Consider the following 20401-nt stretch of genomic DNA (forward strand, 5'->3'; position numbering starts at 1 on the left):
GCAGGAAGGCTGGAATTACTGAACCACTTTGGGCCACACCCGCAGAGGCCATGCTCCTGCCTTTAATGTGGCACGAGTGTGTGTCCTTTCACTAGGAGAGGCAAGGGCGCCGAGAACTGGAACGAGCAACAGGGACTTTCTGAGCCCGGGCGAGACTGCCAGAGGGTGGTGGAGAGGGATGGGAGAGACATCAGCTGGCCCCAAACTTCTGCCCCCTCCCCAGCAGTGGCCCTCCTGACCCGGCAGTCTGTCCTCTGCCCCCTTTTCCCACCACACCACCCTCCAATCTGTCTGCACTCAGTGCCCCTACCCGCTCCAGACCAAGTCAGCGGCCCTCCCCTCTCCCATCGTGCTCCCTCCTTTCCCAGCACACAGCGGGTTGGAGAGGCAGGGCCCCTGTACTGCCTCCTGCGTGGGCCCCCATCCTAACCCCACCCGGCTTCTTCTTCCGTGTGGATGAATTGGGAACAGACTGACAGGCTGAGAGCAGAAACTGCTAACGACTCCTCAAGTAAAGGTGCCTCAGGTGACAGCATCAGGTTTCCTCCTGGGAGAGAGGAGGTGGAGCATCTTCCTGGGCAGGTGCAGGGTGGGCAGCGGGCTAGAGGTCACAGATGATGTAAACAAAGCCTCGGGTTGGCCCTCAGGCCCCTCTCCTACAAGGAGGCAGCAATGGGCCAGTCCCGTCGGTGTCCCACAGCTCCCGGGGCAGCAGGAGGGGAGCACAGGGGTGTATACTGCTGCCTCCTGAGGTGAGAAAACACGGGAAGCACGAGGTTGCTAAAGGGCAGAAGAGGGAGAGCTCCTCCTCAGATGGAGGAGCTCCACTTGTAAGACAGGACGGGCTTGGCCCTTCAGTCGTGGAGCCGTGCGGGGTCCCTGCCCAAGCTGGTCAGTGTGGCTTCCTGGTGGGAAGGAGTCAGTCAACTGGATGGGCTTGGCCGCCCAGGTCCCCACCCTTAGAACAAGGGCCTGCTTTGCCCACACTGGCTTCTGTTGCCCCCTGCAGAACCTGGGCAGGGAGGGGACAGACACATCGGCAAGACACCCTCTGTGACCCCTCCATGGCCCTGGCTGCAGACACAAGTGGGCAGTGGGCAAGGGAAGCCCCTCCCTCCTCTGCTACACGCTGCTCCGTCGCGCCATTTCCTGTCCTGCTCAGATCGCTTTTGCATTGCGGGGCCAGGTCAGGAGTAGAGGCTGTCTCCCCTCCTGTCCTCACCCTGCCCCTGGCCCTCCCTCCTCCCTGGGGAGCCCTGGGTGCACCTCCTGGCAAACGATGGGCAGTGTGGACCGAGGCTCCACTGGCTGGAGCCTTTCCTTTCTAAATCCTATTTAATATCGCTGCTCAGGAGGCTCCGGAGGTGGGGCTGGCATGGGGCCAGGGGGGTGGAGGCCTTCAAGCCTGCGTCGGGGAAGCCAAGCTCAGTAAAGGCCAACCAATGGCCAATAGAGCCCTGTCAAGGGCCCTGCTGGGGCACAAAGCGGGAGGGGTGATGGCGGAACAGTCCAGACAGCTGCCATCTGCGGCTCCCTCTTTGGTCCTCAGACCTGCCCAGGATCCCTAAAGGAGGCGGAGAGGGGAGCCCTGCATCAGCCTCCTACAGAGGAAGGGGAGGGCCTGACTAGCCTCTTCATGAGGAGAGGCGTCTGCAAGGCACAGGGAGGGATTAGGCCTGGCAGGGAGGCAGCTAAATTCTCAGAGCTGGGAATACAGCACTGCGGGGTTTCCCCAGACAGACCTGCTCAGAAATGTACACGCACATAATCACACCCACCTAAGACTTCTGCTTGCTCCTCGTCTCACAAAATCTCTCCGTATTACTTTCCTCAGTCAGCTCATAGGTACCACGATGATCTTTTAACCCCAGATGTGCCTGTCTCTCGACAGCTAAGGCAGCTCTCATGGGGTAACCAGTGGCGCAAGGCTGGGGATCCTGGGGACACCTCAGATATATAGTTTACTGTCCCCCAGAGGACCACCAACTTCTCTGAGTGCAGCTAACTGTGAGGGCCGCTGCAAGGCTCTGCCCACACTATTCCTGGGTCCCGGCCCCACCAGGATGAGGCAAGTCATGTGAGGTCACCCCGGGATCCTCGAAGAGGCTGAGATGTGCAGGAGAGGGACCCAGGAGGCAGGCAGGCCCCCACCCTGAGGTGGTGCGCCGCATTTTAATTGGACCGGAATAAAACCATGCAGCCTGAGTAAGTAATTAATCACTAGCAATTACTCCTCAGCACCATCACGTGGCACCCGCGAAATGACGACTTGGGTTCTTTCAGACAAATCCACTGCGTAGTAAACAGTGATGCCCAGTTCAGCACCTAAGCAAGGGACCACCCTCCATCTTTGGCCAGATTCCCTTCTCTGTCCTCTCCTTGGTCCCTCTGGGGTCTCTACTCTCAGAGGGTAGAAGATCACTCAGATCTGAAGAGATAGCTTCTCAGCTCAGGTGCCGAGTAGCCAAGGAGCAGGGCCGGGGGGCAAAGATGCTTTCAGAATCTGGGCCTTAGAGGCCGGTGCTTGCCACGCTGAGACCCAGCTGCTAACTTGTTCAGCCTTTGCACGTGAGGCCCAGCACCACGTCTCCTCCATTTCCACGTGGCGAGCAGAGGACATGGAGGTGGCAGTCTTAAGTTCAGCTGCCACAAACAGGAACTCCAAGAGGAAGCTCCTCTGCTGGAGCCAAGGCTGTCTGCCTCCCCATCAGTCTAGGCAGAGAGGGTTTAATGTGAGCAGAACTGGGACAAGGAAGGGTGGAAATCTCCTTGGGGGCCCCATGGTGGCCTGCTCACTCCTCCAAGGCATGGACAGTCCCTGTTACCTGTCTTGGCTTTTGGGGCCAGCTCTCCCCGGGGTCCTTCAGCCTCCAGTAGGATCGGTCACCTGCCCTAATCTCTAGGGGATGGGAATAAGACATACACAGAGATCCAAGAAGGGGTCCCGGACCGGGCCCCTGGGGGAAGTGATGTGTCCTCTCTCAGAGGACAGGTGGGAAGAGCCGGAGTGGGGGCGAGGCCGAGGGGCCTTCCGGGCCCCAAAGCCCTGACTCCCTGTGGCAGGTGCCTGGGCCTCGGCTCTGAGAGGCGAGTTGTAAGCCAGATGGCTGCCCCATGGGGAAAGAAACGTTTATTCCTGGAACAAATTTATGGCTCAGCATGGCCGTCCCATGAAATCCTCCTCAAACTCAGAGAAGCCCTGACACATTGGTGGCCAGCTGATTTATCCCCATTATTGGTGCTGGGCTGTAAGTCAGTGGCGACAGGCTGGGGGCGGGGGGTGCCGAGCCCGGCTCCCATCACCCAAACCACTGGGTTCTCTAATCGTCCATTTGTTTCCAAAAGCTGCTTTCCGACCCGCCCCCCTTGTCTCTTCAGTGCAGTGTCTGCAGAGACTGATGGGCTGTAAATCTGGGTTCTAAGAGCTTTATGCATCTCCTGGGGCAGCTTCCAAAATGGGCTTCCCTGCAGGGCAATGTGAAGGAAACTCAGACGTGGGCTGCAGGCCAACGGCCTCTCTGAGAGCACCGGAGGGCAGGGTGCAGGAGGGAAGGCTTCCCGGTCTCCTGTGGCCCAGGGGCTCCAAGGTCACCTTCCATGCTGCTTCCTGCTCCAGGGCCACCAGAGCTGGCCCAACAGGGAGTGCTCAGAGCGGGTCCGGGGCCATCTCAGCGTGCGGTTCCTGACATGGGGTCTGAGACCAATGCCAACCGGGGTCACTCAGTTGAGGGGTGACAGAACCGCTTCTGTCTGTCGTATGGAGACAGCGGTGCTGGTGCATGGGGGTGGAGGGGAGGGTGAGAGAGGCAGCCGCCTCCTCCCCGGCCAGGCCCAATTCCACAGCCTACCTTCTCTTTCTTCTGCTTGGCGGCCTCCTCGGCAGACAGCAGGGACTTGTAGTAGGAGCTGCGCTCAGCGGTGAAGTGGACCTTGGAGAGCGCGTGCTCCACCAGCAGGACGGACAGGTTGGCGCTGTCGATGTGCAGCCAGCCGATGAAGTTGCCAGCCTTGTCCATGCCCTCCACCTCCACCTCCACCTGGGGAGCAGAGACAGGGAGCGTCAGCCTGCAGCAGGGGCCCAGGGTGGGCAGCGGAGGAGAGCGGCCCTGGGCCACTGCCACCACCGTCACTCCACGGGACAGGAGTAGCTGCAAGGATGAGCCAAGCAGAGTAGGAGCTTGTGGGAGGCTCTTAGAACACTCCACTTGAGTGCTGTGAGCTGGTCTATACTTTTCAGCCTCTTGCAGCCCAGAACCATTGTTGACAGATACGTCACTGACAAAGCAACTTCAAAACTCCCCTCTCTTCTCAAATCCCCTCCCCTTCCTCTTGGCAGAGAGCTACTAGGGTAAACTTGACTCTCCTTAGCTTAAGCAAGCTCTCTCTCTCTCTCTCTCTCTCTGTGTGTGTGTGTGTGCGCGTGCGCGCGCGCACGCGCGTGTGCACAAGCATGTAGATAAAGGTCGGGGTGAGACAGGCAGCGGCTGTAGCTGTGGGGACATCCCACTCTTCTTCAGCACCCATGGAACCACAGCTCTGCCCTGAAGACAGGCCCTGGGGGAGCAAGGCAATCCCCGAGGACAGCGGAACTTGTGTTCTTCCCGGAAGAGCTGAAAGAAGTAATGCTTAATGAAGGTAATGAAAGAGGTGGGATGAAAGCCAGGTGAGGAGAGGAGGGAAGGGGACACGTGAGCAGAGAGATGTGGGCAGGAAGTACACTACCACACGGGGGCGGGGCGGCTCGGGGGTGATTCCAGCAGGAAGTTATCCCTAAAAAAGCGTAACTGGAAGGGTGTGCTCACCATCATCAGCCCAGACCTCAGGGCCCAGTGCTATGGCTGATCCCCAGACCCTGCAGGATCCCTGCAGAGCCCAAGGGCTCCCGGGCCTCCTCCCCTGAGGACTTCCCCAAGACCCAGGACCCCAGACCTGGCATGGACTCTGCTCCCGCCTCACGAAGGCAATGGCCCAGGAGGAATTCCTTCTTTGATCCTCTCCCAACCTCTTTCTTCTCCTGCTAAAGGGGCCTGTAAAAGCCTTTGCTGACAAACGTAAAAACTTGTATTAATTTAAACGGCTTCAAGCTCGATTAAGCAATAAAATGAATGTCTAAGTACCTGGGAATTCTCTGAAGCCTGGGCTGGAGCCAGTGGCAGAAGCCAAGGGCAGAGGGCTAGGTTCGAGGGGCGAGGGGGGAGGAGAGCAGCCCGCCCACCTGGCGGAGTCCTGACTCAGCAGGGAGAGACGCAGAACACGACTCCCTGTAAGCAGACAGAGGCGGCTTGGGCGGCGGAGGGAAGGCAGTGGGGGTGGGGCCCTAACTTCTTCCTACTCTTGAACACCCTTCTTCCTACTTGAGGCCCCCCCGTTACCCCTTCAGGTGGAACGCAAGTTCAACGACACCTGAAGTGGGGGTGTGGCACAGAAGGGAATACGCAGAGTTTATGAGAGCTAGAAAAAAAGAGATGTTATACCCATCCAGTCCAACTTGATTTTGTCGGCAGGGAAACTGATGCACAGACAAGGGAAGTGGAGCTCGCAAGGGTCAGAGCTGGGAGCAGAAGCCAGGCTGCCCTGTTGCCTTCTTTCCCTACCGCCCACTTGACTTGGGAGCAGAAAAGACCCTCCCCTCCTCTTCCCCCACAGCCTCTGTCTCAGGAGCAGTCCTTCCTTCCTCCAGGCACACCTCTGACGCCCCTTCTTCGCTTTCCACTGGGTTGAGGCCGGCTCCCTCCACCACCCTGCACTTCCCTGGTACAGCTGGGGCGGGCAGAAGTGTTGGGCTCTGCTGGGCTGGGTCTACCCCACGCGGGCCTCACACCGCTGAGGGCTGGAGCAGGGAGAACCAGCGTCCAGCACCTGGAGGTGGCAAAACGTGTCTCTCCTTTCTCGAATTCTGGCAATCAATTTACTGGAGGACCTGCATTTGTGGGAGAGGTCAGGTGGGCAAAATGGTACTTGATAAAAAAAACAGGGGGCCCAAAAGCTCATCAGCCAATAAGCCACCTAAATTCACTTGAGGTGAGTGACAGACTCCCTGAGGAACCCTTTGTCACCTTTTAAATGCTCGGGGCGCTGAAGCACTGGGCGCCCCTACAGTGGGAGGGCTAAGGATGGAGGAAGAGGCTGCCAGGCTTGCAGCGGTCAGACAAGAACAGGGATGGGCAGATGATACATGAGAAGACCATCTCCTTCATTTGCCGAGCTTTATCACATGCGCTAAGGCCAAGCAGCAGCAGGTCCCAGGAGAATTCTGGGAAAAGCAGAGGGCTGCCTGCCTTGTGCCTGGGGGCTCATGAGACAACGGGTAGAGTACGGGGTATTGACGCAGGCTCCCACCACCAAACCACTGGGCTCCTTTGCATTTGGGGGCTCAGGAGACACCTGCTCATGACCAGCTGAAAGCAAATCAAACTGGAACAGTTCCCGGACTGACACTGAGCCCAGGCCCATGCCAGCACCCGCATTCCCGACCTCTTGTCTTCCATGTGTTCACTGCCAGGTGTCCTTTTCCTAAAACTGAGGATGGCTGCCCTGCTCGAGCACAAGGCCTCCCTCCAGCCCGAGGGCTTGTGGTGGGCCGGTGTGACAAGAAGCTTGATGGCTTCTCTTGGCACCAGATTCCTGGGATGGAGACAAGAACCTCAGAGAGATGATTTGCAGAGGCAACTGGCCAGGTACAACCCTTCTCTCCTATAAGGTGCCCGCGCTCAGATCCCACTCTACAAGGCCAATGTCGAATTCACATCTCACCCTGAGGCCACAAACCAGATGCCAGCCTCTCAAGGCTCCCACTAGAGGGCGACCCCGGCGACTAGCAGCCACACCTGGGGCCAAAACTGCTGGGGAGCAGCCAGGCTCTCTTGGCAGGTGAGCTCTGGCTTTACACTTACCCAGCCGTTCCCTTCCTGCAATCGATATGTTAACTTGGGCTTGACAAGCCCCTGGGCCCAGCCAGCTGCAGAGGAAAGAAATCTCTGGCCTTGGGCACTGTGCTGCCGTCCAATCCATCCTGCGTTGTAGAGGGAGATAAAGCTGTCGCCCCAGGGTCTCTGCTTCCCCTTTTATTACAGCTGCCGCCACCACAGTAATTTCTCAATCAAACAGCTGGGCTCAGGGGAAGGTGGGCTGGGCTTAGTGGAGGGATAGGGCTGGGCCAGTGTTCCCGCTGCTCCTGAGACGCTGGGCTTTCACGCGCAGCCTCTCTGCCCTCACGCTGTGCTATGTCTATCCTTCTGGCCACGCCCCAGCCTGGATGGGCACAGGGGTTCAGTCTGAAGATCAAAGTCTTGACTCTTTAGCTCTGGGAAAGTTGCATGGGAACCAAGCAGAGGGTTCAGCAGGGCGCTCCCAGGTGGGTATATGTGTTCATCCTTCATCATGTCTCTTTTTCATACTGACTGCTAGGAATTTGTGACTTGACTATAACATTATGTGGGTCCATATCTGTAAAAGCTCTGTTTCTGTGTTCAACTTTAAGACTCAGCCTAAAGACTCAAATTTCTGATATTTTCTCCTAATTAAAATATATATATACATATACACACGCATAGGCTTATATACAGTTACTTGGGGTACTTATCTCTATAAAGTCATCATGAACAAGGAATTAGGGAATCCTGAACCACTGCCCCCAGGGGAAACACAGGGTTAGGTTCCTACAAGACTCTTGTCACATTTTTATCAACTTATCAAAACATAACCTTCTTCTATGAGTGTTTCTGTTTAAAGTCACTGCATTTAATACATATTGATGATTCATTAACACTGAACTCACAGCCAACAGCACTGTAACTCATGCCTGAATAAAGCTTATCTAACACATGGATTTTCTCCTTAAGGCGCATCACAGCCTCTTGTACTCAGGAACACTAGACAGCACTTCAGCGCCATGCTTGGAGGCCATTTTTAACTACAACAAAAAGTGCAAAAACCGGAAAACCGTGGCACTAAGTAGACCACGAGGAGGGCACTTGTTTGCAGAATGAGAGCTGAAACAAGAAGGCAGAGCCACTGCCTGTGCAGCCTTAGCTGGGAATGTGCTCACTAGGAGACTGTGCGCATCTACAAATGATCCAAAAAGCACCAGGAGTACTGATTGAGGTTACAAATAAATTTTAGTAATTAAGTGAATTCGCAAATATGGACTCACGTGTAATGAGGATTGACTATATACAGATACATAGACAGCAATTTCCTACAAGCTGCCTCGAACTGTAGACAGGAGTTAGGGGAGGCTCATTCTTGTCAAACACACAAGAAACCTCTTCTGGTTTCTTTCTGCTACCGCAGCATTAATGAGATAACTATTCATGGAGTGTGGTGTAGAGTGCGAAGCGGTATACAGCATGGCTACCTGTCTCTCTGGCATCTTGGAATGTTCCAGGAAGAGATCTGGACTCACCGTCTTCCTTGGGAGGCCTCCTACAGCGGCATGTGACCTCAGGTAGGTCAGGCCTTGGGTGACTACTACAGGCTGCCAGAACACTTCATAAGCATGTGGGCATTTGGTGTGTACACAGGTGGGCTGATAATGGCCTTGAGGGGACCACAGGGTATGTGTACATGTGGACACAAGCAATGTCAGCAAGGGACAGATGATGGCTCTTCTTCTCACTCCCCCTCCTCAACGCTCATACAGAAGCCGAATGCCGAGACCTAGCAACACACGGAGCTGGAGGGAGGAGACTGCCTCCGGAGAGGCTATGAGAAGGGGTGGTGCCACGTGGAGGAGGCGGCTTGGTGATAACTCTGGTTAAGACAGAGCAAGAGGGCTTCCCTGGTGGCGCAGTGGTTGAGAGTCCACCTGCCGATGCAGGGGACACGGGTTTGTGCCCCGGTCCGGGAAGATCCCACGTGCCGTGGAGCAGCTGGGCCCGTGAGCCATGGCCGCTGAGCCTGCGCGTCCGGAGCCTGTGCTCCGCAACGGGAGAGGCCGCAACAGTGAGAGGCCCGCGTACCGCAAAAAAAAAAAAAAAAAGAGCAAGAGCCTAGATGTCCAAAGGTCACACCTGATCCTTAGGCACTGAAGGACACGGAGGTGCTGCCTCACTGTGCACCCCTGCTGGTCTGGTCACCTGCCAACATCTCTTGTCCTGTGCTCTTGGTACTGGCAGAGTGGGTGGGGATTTTGTGGTTCTGAACTACGCCCCGTGAGGTGAGCTCTTCCAGCTTCCACACCACCCTCCTGTGAAGGCTTCCCTAAACCTCAGCCTGCAGTGAACTGAACGCCTGGTCTGAACATCTATGGGCTTACTCTCCCTTTGGCACGTAGGGGCCAATGTACAGCACAGAGGTCAAGAGCACCAACTCTGGAGCCAAACAAATCCACCCACCACCTGCGTGAGCTCTGGTGAATCAGTTACCTTGGAACTGCAATAGTACCTACCTCAAAGGATCTGTTTTGACGATAAATGCACTAATGTAAGTGTGCTAAACACTTAGACGCGTGCTTGACATACAAATGCTGCTTCTTCATCTTCATCAATTATTTACTTCTGGGGAAGGGCAGTTATTTCATTTCAAAATGTCTTTACTCTCCACCTAGACTGGCAGCTCCAAGGCAAGTGAAGCCTGTTCTCTGAATCTGCTCCAGAGCTGGGTGTACTGACTGCGCCATGAGGTGGTAGAAAGAGCATGAATCTTGCAGTCAGACAGACCTGGGTTCAAATCCTAAATCTAGCCGTGAAGTTTTGGTGACGTAAAACTGCTTCCTCTTCCTTCAACTAAGGGCCAGCTGACAGCAGCCAGGCCGGTTACAACCAGCAGCAGCCCTGTGTGGCTGAGCTCAATTCCCTTGGTTCTTAACACCCAGAGTGGGAGCTGAGGGAAGTTCAGGCTGACGGGAAAACCTAATGAGTGACTGTCCCCAAACCCAGCTGAACAAACAGATGCCTTTCTAATCAGTGGAGGGGGGAGGGATCCTTCTCCACCACAGGGCCGATAGGGATGTGGCCCAGCCAGCCATGCCCAGAGGGGGAGCAGCTAGCCCCACTGGGCCCGGGCTGCCTGCGGGCTGGGGCAGCCAGCAGGCCCTGCTGCCTCACAGCGGGACACATTAAGGTGCCACTAATGAAGCTGTTCTGGCTTATTTACCAAATTAATACAAATGGCACAGGCTGTTAATTTGCACGTCTCCTAATTACTGAGGAAGCACTCCCGTCCCAGGCAGCACACACACCTCAGTGCCCACCCCAACAGGCTGTGGTCTCCCCCTTCGCAGCTGCGGGTGCGCAGGGAAGGGCAGGAGGGGAGGAGGAAAGAGGAGACCCTGAGCAGTTCCTGCCCTCCACGGCTGGAAGCAACCAGGGGAGGGAAGGTGGCGGTGGCCCTGAACGTTTTGTTTCCCACAGCCCTCTTCTCAGCGGCTGGAGCGTCCTGGCCTCCCCCCGCCCCCCGCCACTGGTCCCCTTCTGGATTCTGTCCAGCTTCTTAACGCAGCGACTACTTCGATCAAACAGGCGATGGGGGCGGAGTCATTCTTCCACTCCAGGCAGCGAGACACAGTCTGCCGGGGTGCAATGCCGGGCCAGCCAGGTGAGGGGGTGTGCAGGAAGCAGGAGAAACAAAAGGCAGACAGGGGCTGATGTTCTTACAGAGCCGACGACGCTAACCTCTCCTGGCCCCCCAGCCAATCAGCCTTCTGAAAGAGTACTGTGTGCTGGGGAAGAAGACCAGATAGCTCAGCTGTAAGACCACAGAGGAAATTTCAACCACCTTGGGGGGTTCATTCAGCTGTCCCTCTCCTGCTCCAGGAGCCAAGCTGGATGCCCAGGGCTCTAAGTCTGGGGCAAAGCTGGAAACACGCAGGTCCCCTCCTGTAGCCTTCTTCATGGTGGGGTCGGGGGGAAGTGAGCTGGAGGCCGCCTCCACGGAAAGGCCAACCTAAATGAGGCAGCCAGGGGCACTTAGGGCAAAGGAATTTTAAAATATTAGACCAGGTAGGACATACAGCAGGGGGCGTTACGCTCCACGTGGTGACTCAGGGCAGCCAAAGGAGGCACAGCACAGAGGCGATTTTTGGCAATGCGGGAGGGTGGGGAGTCTCCCCTCCCATATAACCCACCTTCCCCCTTTTATGCTTTGGGAGGATGGAAAAGAGGTACAATCTGCCCCGGGAGAGCGTCTTGGGCTCTCTCTTGTGCAGTGCCTGAGGCAACACAGGAAAGTACTGAGCCCCGGCCCCAGAGGCTGGGAGGCTGTATGCAGACTGCCTGGAAAACAGCCAAGGGCAATGCTCCCTTCCCCAAGGGAGGTGGCTGCCTCGGGTAGGACAGGTGATGTCAGCTGGGCAAGAGCAGCAGCTCAGGACACGCCTGCCCTGGGGCATCTGGAAAGGAAGACTTCCTGCACAAGGGGTGGCAGAGCGGGAAGGGGAGAGGTGCCGGCTGCAGGTTCCTCCAGAAGGTGCAGCAGGAGCGCGGACACCTCGGGGGAGATGACATCACCGGCCCCAACGACAGGCAGAAGCCTCCGTCCTTTCCATATGCTGTCTGGTCTCCTAGCCCTGCTTTAAATAACCCCAAAGCCATCAGTAACAAGCCTGGAACTGGGAACAAGACAGGAATGAGGCTTGGATGGGGAGAAGGCATTGAGAAGCATAGCAAAAACCCTGGACTGAAACAGCGATCCAGGGACCAGCTCTTCTGGGCTGGGGTGTCACACCCTCCTCCGGGCTCAGTTTCCCCACATGTTAGTGAGAGTTGAACCCGGTTTTTAAGGTCCTCTCTGCTCAGAACGTCCTAAGGTATGAGCTGGGCTTAGGGGTGGTGGCCCTGGTGGCGCACCAGTATGACTGGGAGTCGATGAGGGAGAAGACAGACAAGGGGTTACGTGGGAGAGAAGGGCAGGGGGGAGGCCCACAGGCGCATCGGCAAGCCCTGAGGGAGAGCCTGCAGAGAGGAAGAAAGGCACTCCAGCTCTTCCCAACCCGCACGTCCCATCCAGAGCTTCCTGCAAGAATGTGAGCAGAGATGCAGGGCGACCAGAGTGCAATTGAGCCTCCTTTTCCTGCCCCGCAGAGGTAGCCACGCCGCCGGAGAGCTGGGCTTTCCACCATCACTGATGCTGCACGAAGGCTGTAAGGTGCTGCCCCAGCCGGAGCCGTGAACTTGAAGAGACACCTCACCTTCATATAGTAGCAGCCTAACACAGCGAACTCGTCCCCTCCACTCTCGGCCACACGCAGACACAAGGTTGTCCTTCAGAGACGATGAGCATTAACACAATGCAATTAATAATGTAACGCTCCGGAAGCCGCAGAGGCAGTGCCTATGAAATGCCTCCTGGGTCTCACTACCGCCACCCGCCGGTGGGGAGCGGGCAGGTGAGGGGCAGAAGCGGTACCGAGCTCCCCTGTGCCTGGAGTAGCAGGGCCCCAGTCCCCACCGGCGCCGCTGCTACTAACCCCTCATCACCTCCAGACAAAATTATGCTTTCAAGCCTGACCCGCAGCGCCAGTTGTTCCCAGAAAACCTCTTTTCTGACATTTGTGCGCTCATCTAAGCCAAAGCCCTAGGAATGCCTGGAAATCAGGCTCGGGTTGGCAAGAGGGGCCGAGAGGCTCCTGGAAATTGAGGGAAGGCCGGAGCACTGGGCAAGGTGGCTCAGCCAGAAGTTCGGGGCTTCCTTCTCTCTCTCCTTGAACACCTCAGGGATGGGGGTGGGACGACAGAGGTGGGGGGTCGGGGGGCAGCTCCCGGTCCTGCCTGAGGTGGAGAGGCAGGAGCCGAGGCGATCAGCAGCGTCTGAGTCTGCTGGGAAATGCAAACCTGCTGACTCCAGGCCTTTGCAAGCGGCAACGCAGTTTACAAACTGACGCAATCTGCTCCTTTGGTGCAGACAATAAGGAAGGCAGACTGTTCATCTTCCCAGGAAAACCCGGGGCTGGAAGCTGGAGGGAAATTTAACTCTCTCTTCCCTGAGGTTCATGTAGGGAATGTGGCGGAACTGGGGGCCCTCGCTCTGCCCCACCCCTGTCCAGGGCACCACCGCTGACGTCCTTTCCCACAGGTTTCCCGAGCCTGAGGCAGGCTTTGGAATCCCTTCTGGAAGTGGGGTGCACCTGAGCGGCCCCACTCCTCCTCATGTTCCCCGGCTGATGCGGAGAAGAGCGGTCCCAGCCAATAGGAGCGGCAAGGACTGCTCTTCATCTGGGGCCTCACACAGTATCCTGGACCCCGGCCCTTAGCTTGGGCCAGGGAGCCAGCCGAAGTGGGTGTCCTCCCGAGCCCGGCCAGGGTCCCTGAGGCTGCCCCCGAGCCCTGCAGGGACTGAGCTAGGGGTGAGAAGTCAGTTGGCCTTTTCTGTCAGAAGAAATTAGTGTGTGTAGGACCTGTGGAGGAACTGTACGAGGTTGTCAAATCTCTGACCTGAAAGTAACCAAATGTTGTCCAATCGGGTCAAATCCGAATGCCAGTTCCCTCTCTGTAGGCACTTATATCTTCCTGATGCCAAGGCCTGCTCTGGGGCACGTGTACTCTGCTTTGCTGAGCCCAACTCTCAGGCTTTATGTGAACTGCTGTGGGTTTCTATGCGGACCCACACTTTGCCTTCATAAAGCACTTACGGTGGCATGAGTAATTGTTTCTTTCCCTTCCAGCCTGGAGAAAAAGAACCTGGCTCTAGGGAATTCCCTGGTGGTCCAGTGGTTAGGACTCCACGCTCTCATTACCAAGGGCCTGGGTTCAGTCCCTGGCTGGGGAACTAAGATCCCGAAAGCTGCGCGAAGTGGCCAGAAAAACCCACCTGGCTCTAGATCACACCCTCACCTGCTTCCTGGGGCACCTGTTCCTACAAGTCACCTTCTCCTATAATCAACCACCCTGAGTCCCTTTCCATCAGCATCTACCTCTTTGCCTACAAATATCCTGCCCATCCTAGAAAACCTTGCTTTGACCTTGCGTCCCATCCACTCGACCTCCTTCTCTTTACCCATGGACTATTCACCTCACCTCCTTTCACTTCTCCATCCAACACGGCTGGTCATCACTGTCGACATTCCAATGTGACTACCACTTCAAAGGTCACTCAAGACCTCTTAACTGCCATTTTATTAATTTCTTTTTAGGTATCTGACAAAGCTAAGCACTCCCCCTTCTATTTTGAAACTCTTTTCTAAGGCCTCTGTGATTCCCAGTCCTGGCGTCTTCTCCGTGATTTCTTGGTTTCAGTTGTGAATTCTTTCGCACCAACACGCCTCTTGAATATGGATACTCCCCAGGGGGCCATCTGAGGCTGCAGACAATTTCCGTCCTGCATGGCTCAGAGCTATGGCACCACCACTCCTGTTTCCAGCCCAGACCTCTCTTCAGGACTCACCTCCACCAGATAAATTTCAACGAGTCCAACCCTGAATCTACTATCTTCCCGACAAAAGCTGCACTTTCGCCTGCATTTCTTATCTCACTCAGTAGCACGAGCAGCTTAGAAATCATCCTCGACTCCTTTTATATTCACAGTCAATCTCCAGGTCACAGTGGTCCTACTTCATAGACATCTCTTGAATTCTCCCCCTCTTCTTTAATCTTATCGCCACTCCCCGAGTTCAGGTCCTGGCTGTGGGTGACAGTCCCCTCACTGGCGTCCCTGCCAGCAGCCTCGCCAGTCCCTAATGGCCCCTGGATGATGCTGCAGTGTGCGGTTTATCACAGGCTGTGCAGTACAGTGGTTAGATGCGGGCTCCGTAGCCAGACCATCTGGGTTCACGTCTTGCTCTACTACTTACCAGCTGTGTGGTCCTGAGTGGGTTTTTAACCTCTCTGGGTCTCAGTTTTTTCCTATTTGTCACATGGGCATAATAATGGCACCTACCTCAAAGGGTTTTTTGTTTTGTTTTTTTTTTTTTTTGGCTGCGTTGGGTCTTCGTTGCTGCGCGTGGGCTTTCTCTAGTTGCTGAGAGCGGAGGCTACTCCTTGTTGTGGTGTGTGGGCTTCTCATTGCGGTGGCTTCTCTTGTTGTGGACCACGGGCTCTGGGCACGAGGGCTCAGTAGTTGTGGCTCGCGGGCTCAAGAGCGCAGGCTTAGTAGTTGTGGTGCACAGGCTTAGATGCTCCGCGGCATGTGGGATCTTCCCGGACCAGGGATAGAACCTGTGTCCCCTGCACTGGCAGGCTGATTCCCAACCACTGCGCCACCAGGGAAGTCCTCAAAGGGTTTTATTAAAGGATAAATGAACAGACCCAAATTAAACACTTAAGAAGAGTCTGGCACATAGTAACTTCTCAATAAACGTTGTTACTTTGCAAAAAAACCCCAAATTGGATCAATTTTTCCTTTGCTGAAATCCTTTTCTTGTTCTCTACCAAAGTTCAAATTCCTTAGTACAGTAGAGGATAAGCTCCTTATAAAACTGGGTTCTTCCTGGTCTCATCTTCTACCATTGTGGCCCTCATTCTTTTGCTTTAGTCACGCCAATCCACCTCCAGCTCCACACAGATGCATCGTCCCAGGCCTCTGTACAGGCTACTCCCTTTGGCGAGAATGCTTCTTCCTATTACTACACCTGTGAACTCCTACTCTACCCACCATTAAGATTCTGCACACTTGAACCACTCCTTTATATACTTAATGCTTTTCCTCACAGCACTTTGTTCATACCAATATTAACTATAGTATCATATGATGGGCATTTATTAATGGTACACCTTATTAATGGCACATGGTAGGCACACAACAGATAGATGATGAAAGGTAAAAGGTCCTAGCTTCTCCAGACCCCTGGCAGAAGGAAAGTTCCTGGGACAGAAAACTGTCTTTGGGGAAGTCCAGTGGCACCCACCTGACTGGAAAAGGCCTGTTTCAAGAACCCCTCTAAGGTGACAAGGCTGTCCCACAGCTGCCGCGTCACAGCAGGTCTGCTCATAGGAGCCAGAGGGGCAGAAACTGGCTTCGGTCAGTACGGCCAGCAGTGATGACTCAGAGGCACCCAGACGTCACAAGCGGAAGGGGCTGCTTCGCACTTGGCTTTGCCTGTACTGAATATAACTGCAGCGAGCCTGGGTTCTTCTCTTTATCCAGGCAGGAGCGCAGGCAGCAGCTGCATGGGCCTCCCCTGGTCTCCTACACACCCCCCACTCCTGGCCACCACCCCTCAGCGAGGCAGGGGTAGAAGCGAACGCTAGAGGAAGAGTTACGAGGACAGGGCAGGGCCCTGACCATCGTCAGGTGCTAAATCCTCCAAGCCAGGGGCTGAGCGTGCCCGTCAGGCCACGGTCAGCTGAGGGAACATCTGAGCACAGGGCTGAGAAAGCCTCAAGGTCTCAGGCCCTTCTAGGAGAACACGGACCCCACCGAGGAGAGGCAACTGCGGCTGGAATGGAGGAATCTGGGGTGTGGACTGGGAAGCCAACTCCTGGCTCGGACTCTTCAGAGTCGTCAGAACTGGGCTGTGGCTGGGGAGGCCACCCAAAGGCGGTTGGGCTTGGGCAAGAGGGTCCAACGCTGAGGGAAGGGGACATGGGGCTCCTTCTCTTTCACCATCACCTGGTCTCTTGGCAACAGGGCCACAGACACCAACCCCTCTAGCAGGCCAGAAAAAGGCACCAGAGAGAAGGACTGAACAGAGAGAAGTTCCACACTGGCAGCCAGGGACCAGGCAGTTTACTCGTTCCATTGAACTGAACATAGGAAATGGCAAACAATGCCGACACAAAAACACAGAATGCTCATCCCTGACTAACGTCAGATCAACTGCATGAAAGCACAGCTGAAGGCACTGAGAGGATCAAGGAGCACTGTACCCAGAGGGGGAGCCCCTGCCACCCCGCCTTTCCTTTCCTCCTCATGTCTGCCTCATCATCTGGCCAGCTAAGAAGGTACCATCTCCCCTGGGCTCCTCTTATGCAGCCCCCCACTCCTGTAGTCACCTGTATCCTTCCTTAAACCCGTCCCCACCAGGCTGTACATCGTGTGCGCCGTGTGCGACTACCCAGGTAGGGCACCCTTTTCTGATGCACGTGAAGGCCGTGCGCTAGGGGGCCAGAAGCCCTGCTGACCTACGTCCCTGGACGGGCCACAGAGAAAGAGTCCTGTCCTCTCACCCCACTAAGGAGCTGCTCTCTCAGGCCCAATAGAGAGGAGATCTGGGTGGGCATTTGGGGGGACTCTGCCCATGCCTGATGCACGTTCCCAAACTCTGTTTCAAACCTACTGTAACACAGTAAGGAAAATAAAACACCTCTTGAGATGCTACAGAGCCCCTGCAATTGTAGTCTTTGGGTCCTGGCAGAGCCAGTGGGCTAGGGCTGCTGTGTGTTCACCCTCCTGTCACGTGGGAGAACTGGAGTCTTGCTTTGTATGACCTGGAGGGCCTGTGATCTCTCTGACTTGTCAGTAATGCAAAGAAAAGCCCGTGGGTAAAAGCCACCCGTTATAAGGTCTGAGTGTGTACAGCTGAGATTGGGATAAATGCAGCCTGCCAGAGGCTAGATCGGCCTGGTTAATGACCCTGGCCCCTGCACTCTTCTATGGGTTGAGGCTGGGTTTCCTCACTGCTAATGACGATTTAAAAATGGCACCGCTTACACCGTCAGAGTTGAGCTCTCGTATGCCATGAAGCCTCCCCAAACTTCCCGGGCAGGGCTAGAGTTTGCTCCCTGGCCCCAGCTGCCTCTGCCCAAAGAAAGGCTGCGAGTGATGGCCAGGGGCTGGCGTGAGTATTCTGACCCCTCTGCTTCTCCACGCTGGGACCACATTCCCACTTCCTCCTCCACTGGCAAAGGCTCCTGATGCTGCTGTGGGCCTTGTCGTCACCTCCTGAAAGTTCCCAAAGCCACAGGAAGGAGATCAGAGCAAGAGAGGGTGGAACATTAGTGGTAGGAAAGGACAGGATGTAGGATGGGTCAGCAGCTTGGTCTTGACGCGATTGTCTGTCCATCCTCTTGACGGGAGTCAGGGTCCCATTAATCACAATTATTTCTCTTGCTCCCATTTCAACCAAACGTCCCCAGTACAATTCAGCTTAATGAGGTCCCAGTAGCTAGTGGGTAGCCCCTCAGTGCTACCATTTGCTCAGGCTGACTGTGCCCTGTTCCCAGGCAGGGAGTAGCTGTCCTGGGTCCCCCCCGGCGGGGCCAAGGCAGCCTCATTTGCCCTGCTCCACCTCCCAATTTGGCCGCACGAAGCAGACTTCCACTGACAACTGCTCTCTGCTCCACGTGGGGAGCCCTCCTCCAAGACAGGTATGTTCTAAAGTGGGGACAGGAAATGAAAATGTTCCCTATCTCCAGCTAAGATTTCCCAGAAGTCACAATGAAGAGGTTTTAAAGCGAATCTCTTTGACTCGGAGAAGCCCAGTGAGCCTGACCTTTGCCTAAGCCTAACTGCCTGTTGAAGGCCGTTCCGATACAGCTACTGCTGCCAGTGTGGCTCCTCCCACCATGGATGGACTTCCTGCCACAGTGCCCTCGGAAAAAAGCTTCGAGACTCCGCCACTCAGTGGAAATACCATTTAAGAATTTGATTTCTTTTAATGCTATTCGGAGGTGCTCTCAATTGCTCGCTGCTCCTGAGGGGCTGCCTAGAGCCAGTGGGCAGGAAAACACAGAGAGGGAGGGTCAGGAGGAACAAAAAGGAAGTGAAAGGCCAGCCCTGTCCTCTAACTTAAGCAGGTCCTCACAGGGATGCCTCAGGGAGGACAGAGAGAAAAAGAAAGGCTAAGAGGAGATTCTTAGCATCTTGTACCTTCTCAAAGAGAGAATATACAAACCAGGGCTCACATCCCCCCATCTCCCCAACCTCATTTCCTCTTACTCCCCATCAAGGACCCTCCACCCTGGCCCTGCTGATCTGCTTGCTGTGTAAGCTGCCCAACCCCACCTGGCCTCCCGTAACCCTGGCTGTCCCTGAGGCCACGACCCTGCATCACAGCTGGAAAAGCCAGATGAGCAGCAACCCCTGCACTGCCAGGGGAGGTGCAGAGGTGGCAGAGCCCACCCAGAGACGTCTGCTCGTTTACCAGTAAAGAAATGCTAAGGCAGGAATTTCCTGGCGGTCCAGTGGTTAGGACTCCACGCTTTCACTGCCGAGGGCCCAGGTTCGCTCCCTAGTTGGGGAACTAAAATCCCACAAGACCTGTGGTGTGGCCAAAACCAAAAACAACAACAAAAAAAGAAATGCTAAGGCAACCCCTTTCAGGAAGTTTCTGCCCAGGAGTGGAGAATGAAAACGTGTGAAGCTTTGTAAGGGGTGACCTCACACCACTTCTGTCCTCCAGGAAGCCTTCCCTGATTCACTCTTCCTAACAAAGAACTCCATCTTACTGCCCATGTCCCGAATCAACTGCTCTACATTGTCAACCCATGAGCTTTTATGTTACGGCCTCTGAATGAGGCTGTAGGCCTGGCTCCTGTCAACCTACCCCCAGTCCCTACAGCCTGTCCTGAGCAGCAGGATTCTAGGCAGTGCTGGAAAGTGCATGATGGAGGAGGATCCTGGCCTCCTGGGAGAGGATGTGCCTGGCAGGGCTCTGTCGTTTCTGGGCAGCATCTTCTACATGGCTATATTCCTGGTTGTTGTGCAGAGCTTCCCTAACAAAGACAGCTTCCAAGGCCAGGAAGGCAGCAGAAAACACAGGTTAAAGCTATAATGGGGTACAATGTACCCTGCAAGGGGAGATGGCTGTGGTTCAGCCTTGCATCTCTGAAAAGACCCAGCAGGGCTGGAGAAGGACCAGGAATGCCGAGTTGAGCTGATTAAAAGAGAGGAGAATGTCCAAAAGTGATTAGGATTCTTCAAAATGGGAAGACAAATGCTGAAGGAACTGAAATGGATAACAAACATGAAGGATATTGGACTTCCTTGGTGGCGCAGTGGTTAAGAATCCACCTGCCAAAGCAGGGGGACACGGGTTCGAGCCCTGGTCCAGGAAGATCCCACATGCCGCGGAGCAACTAAGCCTGTGTGCCACAACTACTGAGCCTGCGCTCTAGAACCCACGAACCACAACTACTGAAGCCCGTGTGCCACAACTACTGAAGCTCGCGCGCCTAGAGCATGTGCTCCGCAACAAGAGAAGCCACTGCAATGAGAAGCTTGCGCACCGCAACGAAGAGTAGACCCTGTTCGGCGCAACTAGAGAAAGCCTGCCCACAGCAGCGAAGATCCAATGCAGCCATAAATAAATAAATTTATTTAAAAAAAAAACAAACATTAAGCATATGTAAAGAGCCCTAGGAATTACTGTCACCAACCAATCAAGAGTTATTTGGCATCTACTAAATAGAAAAGCAATGCATCAGGCACTGCAGTAGATCCAAAGGGATAAAAAAAATAACTTCTGTCTTCAAAGAACTTAAGATATGGTGAAGCCACATCATGGCAACCAGTGACAGAATGCCACATGACCATCGAGTGGTAGCACAGACAGCAAATACTGGAGGGGCTCAAAGAAGAGAGCCAGCTC

At 55.1% G+C, this 20401-nt stretch overlaps 1 protein-coding gene across 2 annotated transcripts in view; it reads right to left on the reverse strand.

The window, feature by feature from the left end:
- SND1 (staphylococcal nuclease and tudor domain containing 1) overlaps nucleotides 1-20401 on the reverse strand; it is a 418829-nt gene that overhangs the window by 10308 nt on the left and 388120 nt on the right. For both annotated transcript variants that reach the window (XM_089917436.1, XM_022581894.3), the window contains one exon: nucleotides 3849-4037. In XM_089917436.1, coding sequence (XP_089773562.1) covers nucleotides 3849-4037 — 189 coding nt within the window. The remainder of the gene's footprint in view (nucleotides 1-3848; nucleotides 4038-20401) is intronic.

The sequence above is a fragment of the Delphinapterus leucas genome, chromosome 9 (assembly GCF_059928025.1).
Source record: "Delphinapterus leucas isolate spDelLeu-1000000601 "Yukka" chromosome 9, BTC_Dleu_Yukka2, whole genome shotgun sequence".
Classification (NCBI taxonomy): domain Eukaryota; kingdom Metazoa; phylum Chordata; class Mammalia; order Artiodactyla; family Monodontidae; genus Delphinapterus; species Delphinapterus leucas.